The sequence below is a fragment of the Terrapene carolina genome, unplaced genomic scaffold (assembly GCF_002925995.2).
Source record: "Terrapene carolina triunguis isolate 2854851 unplaced genomic scaffold, T_m_triunguis-2.0 Scaffold951, whole genome shotgun sequence".
Classification (NCBI taxonomy): domain Eukaryota; kingdom Metazoa; phylum Chordata; order Testudines; family Emydidae; genus Terrapene; species Terrapene triunguis.
In genome coordinates this window covers 2,122,807-2,132,619 of record NW_020665302.1, presented here as the reverse complement: position 1 = coordinate 2,132,619, position 9,813 = coordinate 2,122,807, and the positions used below count along the sequence as shown (strand labels likewise).

General features: G+C 62.0%; 1 protein-coding gene across 1 annotated transcript in view; it reads right to left on the bottom strand.

Annotated features, from left to right (window-relative positions):
• Window positions 1-9,813, bottom strand: part of INPP5J (inositol polyphosphate-5-phosphatase J) — a 21,690-nt gene that overhangs the window by 9,508 nt on the left and 2,369 nt on the right. Inside the window, exons 2-7 of the mRNA XM_026661239.1 lie at window positions 9,597-9,707; window positions 6,136-6,244; window positions 4,460-4,576; window positions 4,193-4,368; window positions 2,065-2,176; window positions 353-462 (exon numbers count right to left, since the gene is read on the bottom strand). Of these exons, the coding sequence (XP_026517024.1) occupies window positions 353-462; window positions 2,065-2,176; window positions 4,193-4,368; window positions 4,460-4,576; window positions 6,136-6,244; window positions 9,597-9,707 (735 nt within the window). The remainder of the gene's footprint in view (window positions 1-352; window positions 463-2,064; window positions 2,177-4,192; window positions 4,369-4,459; window positions 4,577-6,135; window positions 6,245-9,596; window positions 9,708-9,813) is intronic.

Here is a 9,813-nt window from a genome sequence, read left to right as displayed (position 1 = left end):
TATCCTCCGCCCATCCCTATGCCCCCCGCGCCGACACGGCCGCCGTATCCTCTGCCCATCCATATGCCCCCATGCTGATGTATCCTGCCATATCCTCCCCACAATGGTGTGCCTGCCCTATGCCCCCCATCCTGGAGCCCCGTCCCCAGCCCCCATGCAGAAACTGCTTCAGTAACACTCCCTGCTTGTATTGTGTCCCCCAGCCAAGTGCCAGCATCCTGCAGTGAGGAGAGTGGTACCCCTATTCCAGAGTTCAAGACACCCAGTGCCCGCTCTCACTGCTAGGCCCCCCAGTCCTCTCCTCCGCCTCTCCCTCCCCGCGGCAGGCAAGTCGCTTGCGCCACACCCCTACCTGGTGTCATACTGGTTGGTGCCCACGTCGAACTTGAAAGTGGGCGGGAAGTTGAGGAGTCCCTCCTGGAAGCCACTCAGGATGGGCCAGGTGCCCTTGGCGATGTTCAGCTGGGGGAGGGGATCAAGGGGAATGGACAGCCATTGGCAGTGCAATTCACAGAGGCCTCCCTTCCAGCCCCTGCAGCCCCCCGCCCCCAGCTCCTGACCCCATCCAAGGACGGGAACACGGCTGCTGACCCTGGGGAGGGGCTTGGAGTCAGGGGGTGGCTGGAGTGGGGCTCTGGGCTGAGTGGATGGGGATCGGGGAGCCCATGACCCTGGTGATTCCCCTCCCCCCTTCATCCTCTTTTGGGGGCAGCCCCGGAGACTGAGCTGAGCCTGCCATTAACACCTGCCCTGGGGAGCCCCAGTGGCTGTTCCCCGGAGCGCAGGGGAGGACAGGCTGCAGACTCAGGGTTGGGGAGCTCAGCCAACACCTGTTCCTGCCCTTGGAGCCCCAGCTGAGAGCACGGATGCAGGCGGCAAGATCCGGATCGTCATGCAAATATGTCCCCACAGCTCCCGGCAACACAGGCCAGGCTGGGAGGACTTTGCCCCAAGCACCAGCCTCTAGGTGTGCCAGGCGGCTCCCGTGTTCTCTGCCCAGCCTTAGTGCAGCTCCGTGCATGCCCAGAGCCCAGCGATTACAGTCTCGCATCAACCTCAGAGCCCATCAGTACAGAGATGCGTCTCCCCCCGCCTGGCCCCCACACTCCCCTGGGGCTCCCTGCCCAGCCCCCCCGCCCAGCCCCCCCGCTCCCCCAGGGGCCCCCGCCCAGCCCCCCCGCTCCCCCAGGCCCCTGCCCCCTCTCTCCCCCAGGGCCCCCCGCCCGGCCCCCTGTCTCCCCCAGGCTCTGAGTCATGCTGGGCTTGTGCATCGACAAGAGAGATTGTGCACTGGGAACGCAGGGAGCAATTCGGTTGGCGATGCACAAGCCAGGCTGGGCCCCAGCTCCCCCGCACCCAACTGGCCCTGCAGGGCGAACGGGACGGGATTAAAGTAGCTCTGACCCACACCCCAGGGAGCGGACGGAGAGGGAGGAACGAGGCACTTTGCACATCGCTTTCCTGAGCAGCCCCAGAACCCAACCCTCTTCCGAACCCCGGCCCCCCTCCCGGCCCCCTTCAATCTCTCCCTAAGGGGGATTCAGCGCTTGGACTTTACCTTGTACATGGAGCAAGAACACAGGGTGGCCGCATCGCTGCAGGGCAGCAGGCAGGGGAGCAGCCCTGCCCCCCTCCAGGGGGCTCTGCGGCGGGGTCACGGAGGCAGCTGGTGCTGCAGGGAACCTGCCCCCAGGCCCAGGGGCACGCCTGCCCTTCATGCCCCACGGGCTCTGGGCTGGCCGCAGCCGGGTTAGGAGGAAGCAGCACTGGTAGCCTCTTGCCCTCCCCCTCCCCAAAGGAGCTGCGGGCCCCAGCTGGGGATTTTCCTTCCCCAGGGGAGCAGCTCTCCCCGCCCCCCGGCTGGGGGCAGATGGGATTGGATTTTCATATCTGCCCTAGGGAGGCGCTGGCTCCTTGGCCCCATGTCGCCCTCAGCGCCTAGTACGTGGGGCTGCAGGAAAGCAGGAGAGTATCTGCCGGCCCCCGTTCAGCACCGCCGAGCGTTAACTCAGAGCCGAGCCCGCACAGGAAGGAAGGGATGCACCTGCCCGGCCGGCCGCTCACCTGGTCCTTCTCCCACAGCTGGCTCAGGATGCTGTTGTCGATGGCGTACTTCACAAAGCGGATGTCCAGGCTCTCGATGCGGAAGTTGAGGTCCCCAAACCAGAAGACGATGCTGGGGAGAGCGAGGGCGAGAGCAGGGCCAGGGTGAAGAGGGGACTCCGTGCTCCCCACACAGCATCCCTAGGGGTGGGCCAGCTGCGGCCCACGGAGACGGGACCCGACTCCCTCCAGAGCTTGCAGTGAGTGACAGCCGAGGAGAGCGCTAGGAGTCCTGGCTCCCGGGCCTGGGATCCAGCCACTGGGCTGCGCTGCCTCTGAGAACCGACGCCCGGGGAAGTGTCCTGGGTAAGGCAGTGGGGAGGGAAAGTCCCTGCCTGACACCAGCTCCCATAGCCCTGTCCAAGGAGGCCGGGGGCCCCCCCTGCAGCACCCAGAGTGATGGGGCACGATTCCCAGCGGGTCGGGTCAGAGACACAGCGTCACGGGATCTTGGGGAAGTTTAACGCAGGTGCGGGGTGGGGAAAGCTTCGGTCTAGCAGCCAGGGCTCCGGCAGCCCTGCCAGGGCTTCCCCTCGCCCCCCCAACCAGCTCCAGGGTGACAGGTGGGGTGACAGGCAGTCCTGGAGCTGCCCTCTGAGCCCCAATGCGACCCGGCCTCCAGCCTGCTCCCAGGCAGGCAGGAGCCAGGAGCTCTTATCCTGCTAGCGTCTGAGACCTCCCCAGCCCTGGCACAGCCTGGGGAGCTGGAGCAGGGCAGTGGGCTGGCAGGGTGGGGTCTGGGCTGTGTCTCAACTTGGGCTTCTGGGCGGGGCAGGGGCCTGGACACATGTGGGGCCTGGATGCACAGAGCGCTGGTGGGTAGGGGCCTGGATGCACAGGGGGGCACCCAGGCAGGCAGGGCCGAGCAGGAGCCGGGACGCGTGGCTCTGGCACAGGGAGGCCTGGGGACAGGAGTCAATCTCACCCAGCCGCGCAGGCGCTCTCAGCAGCCCAGCCGTGCGGGCGAGGGAATGTAGGTCAGTGCTTTGCCGATAACGCGCTGGCCGGCTGCCAGCCCTGCTGCTCCGCTGCTGGAGCGGCTCAGGTGCGGGGCCCAGCAGCCCTGGGGATAATTAGCTGAAACCTTCTACTCAGATCAGCAGACTTTCCATGGATCAAATGGGAGAGCGCGAACCCGGGGTGGAAATTTCCACTGCCAGGTGCCGGCTGGTGGGGCCGTCCCGGGGCCTGCAGCCCTGCTAGCACCAAGCACTAGAGCTGGGTGGGGAGCGGGCAGAGCAAACCACAACCTGACAGGCCTGGAGCCAGGGCCGGTGCAAGGAAGTTTCCCGCCCTAGGCGACCCCCCCCCCCGCAGGCCCCCCCCCCGCCCACGGAAGCTAACCCAGCCCAGGGAGCCCCGCCCCCTCCGCGGCAGCTAACCCCACCTGGGGAGCCTGCCCAGGCTCACCTCTGCTCCGCCTCCTCCGCTGAGCATGCAGGCGCCGCTCTAATTCTCCTCCCCTCGCAGGCTTGCGGCGCCGATTGGAGGAGAATTAGAATGGGGGCTGTGTGCTCAGTGGAGGAGGCAGAGTGGAGGTGATCTGGGGCGGGGAGCGGTTCCCTGTGCCCCCTCCCCCCCATTACTGCGGGTGGCCCTCCCCGCCCCAGCTCACCTCCACTCCACCTCCTCGCCTGAGCAGGCTTTTAGGCGCCCCCAACCACTAGGCGCCCTAGGCTGCTGCCTAGTTTGCCTAAATGGTTGCACCGGCCCTGCCTGGAGCAGACTCCCTGCCCCCCCAGCTAGCCTGGAGGAAGCCACCTGCCAGGGCAGGAGAACGGCCCAGTGCCCAGCACACCCAGAGGGGGCTGCTGCAAAGCAATCCCGGCTGGGCTTGGGACTGAAGGGCCAAGGGAGGCGCAGGACCCAGAACCATGTGGGGACCACACAGCACTCCCCAGATGAGGTGCTGGCTTGCGATTCCCAGAGCAGAGCCCTCGCTAGGAACCCTGCTGGACCCATCTGAGCTCCTGGGGGCGGGACACAGCCCGTTTCAGAGGGGTAGAGCCGCAGACTCAGCTCCAAGCCCCAATCAGAGCCGGGGGGATGGGACAGGAAGTGGAAGGAGCAGGGTGGGGGGGGTACATACTCGTGGTCCAGGATGCCGTTGGCTGCGCGCCCCTCGAACTGCTGCATGTTGAGGATGGTGGTGAAATCCTCCTTGCGCTGCTCGGCCTTCTCCAGGTGAGCCGGCAGGTGGCAGTTCAGGAAACAGACCATGTGGCCGAAGACGGAGAGCCTCACGCTGACCCCGCCCTTGTTGCCCTGCTCCAAGAGGAACCCAAGCTGTGTCATCGGGGGAGGGGAGCCCCCCCAGAGTCACGTCCCCCCACCCCTGCCGCGGCACCCTCCTCACCCAGTAGCCGCCCAGCCCGGTCCTGGTGCAGTCCGTCTGGATGTCCTGCAGGAAAGGGAGGTGATAGTACTTGGCAAACACCAGCAGGATCACACCCTGCATCCGCACCGTGCTCACCTGCGACAGGGAGAGAAGGGCGTGAAGCGGGGCAGCTAGCCGAGGGCTTTGCCCCTGCATGGCAGGGGACGTGGGGCTGAGGTGCAGGGCTGCGCCAGCACCTGAGCTAGAATCCCGGCTCTGCCCAGGTGCCCTTCGGCCAGTCCCTGCCCCTGCCTGCCTCAGTCTCCCCATCTGCGAGACAGGGCTGATGGCACTGACCCACCTTCCCAGGGGCAGGGCTGGCAGGACTGGTCAGCGCTGGCACAGCGCTGAGGGGTGTTTATGCGCCAGCCAGAGCAGATGGCAGCCACCCCGAGCATGCAGACCCCACAGGCTACAGGTCCGTGCAACTTGCTGTGACGGGGAGCACCCACCCTGTCCTGTATTTGGTACCTGGCCGGCGCCCGGCTCCACAGCGTCCATTCCCAGGCAATCGCTGTGCAGCCAGGCTGATGCCAGCATGCGACTGCCCCAGGAACGGACCCTGCAGAGCAGTCTCTTGGCAACAGGCGCTACCCCAGAGTGCCCAGCGGGGCTTAGCTCCCTGGATGGGGGTGGGCCCTTAGGACTTCGGATAGGCCAGAGCACGGCCGGCTGGTCAAAGCCAAGGGCTCCACACGCCCTGTGCTGGGGGCTGTGCTGGCCCCACAAGGAACGGGGGCCGTGGGCCAGCGAGGGACCAGCATAACGGGGAGATATGCTGCGCTGGCCAGGCAGGCATGATGGTGAACACTGTGAGCCGCAGGGCCATGGGACGGGACAGGGCAGCTCCATGGGCTCCGGGCCATGGGGTAGATCCACTGGAGATGGGGTGGGCTCAGGCCCCCATGGCAGAGCAGCCTCCACCCTTGTGCTGCTGGGGAAGACCTGCCCTCCACTCCTGGGCCCAGGTAGAGTTACACCCCCAGCCCTCAGGCAGGGAGGAGCCAGAGACAGCCCTGCCCCCCCATCAGAAGAGTTTAACTGTGCTTGTGACCTCCCAGTCTCAAGTTGCCATGGAGACAGCTGTGAGGACACGCACAAAGGGGGCCGGGGGGGCGGGAGTGTGAAGATCACAGGTAGAAGCCCATGGACGGTGCCTGGCCCCAGATACCACTGTCATGAGCTTTGTACCCCACTCCTGACTCCCCACCGGCTCCCCTCTACTCTTTGACCTCATCCCTTTAATTCAAAGAAGTACCCCAAACGGCACTGAGGGGACACCCATGGAACAAGAAGCGCCTCATGTCCCAGATTCTCAGTACCTTGCAAAGGTGGGCCAGGGTGTCACTTCTCCGTGGTGCAATGAGGGAAACTGAGGCAGAGAGCAGGGAAGGGCCTTGCCCAGAGTGACCCAATGAACTGGTGGCAGGGCCTTGCTATCCCTGTGCATTGTCTAGGGGTTAGAGCAGTCTCCTTCAAATCCCGCCCCCCAGGGAGACCCTGATATCCAGGATGGGGAACTGTCAGCTTGCCAGGCTTGGGGGGAAAGGCGTAGGGAGGCCCTGGCTGCCTGTACTCCTGGGTGGGGTCCCCAGTTTGATTTAATCAGCTTCCTGCCCAAACCAAGCAGACCTTCGAGCCCAACCCCCCCCTACCAATACAAAGTTGAAGGGACTCAGCACGTCCATGAAGAGCTCACTCCACTGGTCTGTGAAGAGGGCGTCCTTCAGGCGCTTGTTGATCATGGAGTTCACCTCCTGCAGCCTGGAAGGGAGACAGACAGGTCTGATGGCAGACTTGGGCAGACTCCCCAGCAGCCCTCCAGCCAGCGGGCACTACTCCCTGCCAGGAGACTGCCTGGATCCCAGCTAGGGCAGCTCCCTCAGACAGGGGCAGAGGCCCAGTGCTGGAGGGAGCAGGGAGATGGAAATCCCCCCGGGAGAGTCCCTGCCGCTGGCAGTGGAGGGGGCGTCTGCGCTGTGCCCAACAGGCAGCTAAGGGCGAGTCAAACACTACCGCCAGCAGGGTGGGGCTTAACCGCCAGGCTGGGGTCTTGGCGACCCCGCAGGGGTGCTGTGCCCGTAGTCACACAAAGCTACATGCAGCAGACGACAGAGGCTGTTGCCTCCCACAGTAACGAACGCTGCCCTTGGAGACGTCCCAAGAGTCTGTGCGATTCCCAACGTATTGCCAGCCGGACACTAACCCGAGGGCATGGCTCTGCTTTGGGGGAGCCTGTCCAAGGAGACCAGGGAGCCCTAACACCCAGCCTTGAGCTCCATCCTCCTGCCAGGGACTAAGAGCCTCAGACGGGCTGCGGCCCCGACATGCTGCGCGCCTGGGAACCCCGGCCTCATTTCCCACAAGGGAAGAATCAGGCTAACGACGACTTTTCAAAGACTCATCCTGACACAGACATCCAGTCACAGCTGGTGTGACGGTGCCGCTCTGAAATGGGCGAGAGGCTCAGGGGTGACTGACAGACGTTATAAAGAAATATCGGCCTCAGCTGCTTATAAGTCCGTCAGTAGAAGAGGCTATAGATGCTCATAAGCAACCAATTGACCTGCTGGTCTCCAACGATAAATTAAACATTTATTAAAACATCGGTCGTTGACAAGCTCCACACAAAGTGCAGGAGACCAAGTGTTCTCCAACGAGGTGCTAGGAACAACCTTCCAGGAGACCAGAGTCCAAGCGTCTTCAGGAAATGCCACAAAACCTTCCTCTTTGGAAAAGCCTTTCTGCTAGGAGACTGGGGCAACTCTGTCTCCCCTGCACCCCAACACTGGCACCCCTAATCCTCCCAACGAATCCCACAGGGGAACTCCTACAGTGAATGCTATCGGCCAGGGTGGTTCACCATTGGGACAGACTGCCAAGGGCAGCGCTGAATTCTCCATCTCTCAATGTCTTCCAATCCAGGCTGGCTGATGCCCTTCTGGAAGATGCTTTAGTCAATCACAATTTGGGGCTCAGGACAGGGGTAACTGGTGACACTCAATGGCCTGTGGTATACAGGAGGTCAGAGTAGATGATCTAATGGCCCCGTCTGGCCTTAAATGCTATGAAAAAAAATCTGAAACAGAAAGTCAAAACCAAGAATCGTCCCAGAGTTTTGACCCCGGAAAAGGGAGAAATGCCAGAGACTCCATGAACTCCATTAGTGGCTGGGCTATTGCTATTGATTTCATGTAGAAGGCACCCAGATGCTATGGTGACGGGCAGCAGGAAAAAAACCTAAAACAGGTTAACCCTTTATAAAGGGCCCCTTCCTACCAAGTAGGACTGACAGCACAGTCCATCCGCGAAGTGGCACACTCGCCTCTCTGATCCCTGGGAGGGGTCTCCAGAGATACTTAGCCAATGATGTCTAGTCCATGGCATGGTCCTGGCTATTCCACTGCCACTGCCACGCCAGACTTTAACTGGCCACAACGCCAGCATCCCCCATCAAGAGGAAGCACCAGCCTCCCTTTGGGTCGGGCCGAGGCGATTACACAGGCTGCACTGGCAAAGGGGAGTGAGGAAGGCTGGGACTGGCAAGAAGAGCCAAGGAGAGTCAGGCACCCAAATCCCACGGATGTTCAAGGAGATTTGGGCGCTCTGCTTTGGCTGCAGGGATCTGAGACGGGAAGAGACAAGCAGTGCGTGGAGAGATGCAGGACAGTGGGTGCTCTCGGAAGGTGCAAGTCCATCCTGTGCCGAGAGCCTGGGAAAGGCCTCGGGGTCACGTATGGCCGCTTATGGGGTAGGCCTCTCGCAGGCTCTCAGCCCAGGCCTGAACTGCACCCTAAGGGAATTCGGTGCCTTCAATAGATGCAAGAAGCATGTGCAATGCCACTTGGTGCACATCGTATGCAGCTGCTGCGTTACTAAACAGTCTGGGGCTTGGGGGGCCCAGCCACCTCCAAGCCACTGTAGTTCTGCCCAGGTTTGCACCAGCAGTGGCTTTGCATGATTAACAGCCTGCCCCAGCTCGGCCCGGGCAGCTGTTAACCAAAGCAAATGGTGGGAGACGCTGCCTCATAGACATGTGGGGCTGGAAGGGACCTCGGGAGGTCAGTTACTCCAGCCCCTGTGCTGCGGCAGGACCAAGTCAACCTAGACCAGCCCTGACAGGCGTTTGTCCAACCTGTTCTTAAACCTCCAGTGACGGGGATTTCACACCCTCCCTAGGGAACCTGCTGGTTGAAGACGTCTCATCAAAAAGCAGACAGGGATTAAAAAAGTGCCAGGGCACAGGTAAGTGGGCCAGAGGTGTCACAGCACCCAGAGAGCCCTAGGAATGGACAGTGATCACAGACGGGCACGGGGGATTGAACCTCCCAGGGCGTGTGTGACCCCCAGCCTGGATGGGGTAGTCCAGCAGGAGAGAGACCAAGCCCACAAGCAGCCTCATTTGGCCTGGAAGGTCTCTGGGAGGGGGCCGGTCTCTGAACAATGGAGCCCTGATCTCAGTTCGGGGGGTTCCTAGGTGCTAACGTAAGCCACTACAATAGTACCCAAAGGGCCTGTCTTTTTCTTGCACTTTGGCAACGCTCGTCCGGCTTGTCGTGCCAACAAAGTCTCCATGTGTTGTATTGGGAGCTGCCTGGTTGATAGCTAAGAACTGTATTAAATGTTACCAGGGGCTGGCTCCAATCCAGCTTGAACAGAATAATGGATTCATGCCCTTGAGGGCTGCTTACTACGGCCAAGGGCTGATTGCAGAGGGAGAAGCTCCTGAGAGACTTTGGAGGGGATGCTGAACTGTCCACGGCCCAATCCTGAGAGGTGCAGGGGCATTTGTATGGGTTGGGCACACAGGGATGGGGGAGCAAGGAGGGCTGGAGGGTGGATTTCAGGGGGTTAAAGAGTGTTTGGGTGACTTTTACTGTTAGATTTTTATTGTGTTTTATTCTGAATCATCTTCCTTGCAGGAACAGCACGCACACTTGGGGAGCTGGGACCAGAACCTGGATCTGTCTGCTTCTAAAGAGGCCCCATTGCTTGGGCTAGTGGACAATTCTTTTCGGTGCCCTGCTAGCCTCTCTGGGGCCCACCTACTGCAGGACAGCCTCCTTCAACCCCCACAGTGGGGCAAGGAGGAGCTCTCGGCCCAGGCACCGCTTACCCAATGGCAATCATGTCGGTGTCGTTTGTGTCGCCCGTGTTGAGGTGCAGCAGGGATGTCACATCGCTCGGGGGTATGGCTGTGCCAACGTTCCACGTGACCACGGTGATCCTTGGAAAGATAAAGGGAGCCACGCTCAGGTTTTGGGACAAGGGTGCCCGGCCCCACTCCCTCCTCCACAGTCCTCTTGCCCCTCTGCCTCGGAGCTGCTGCCCTG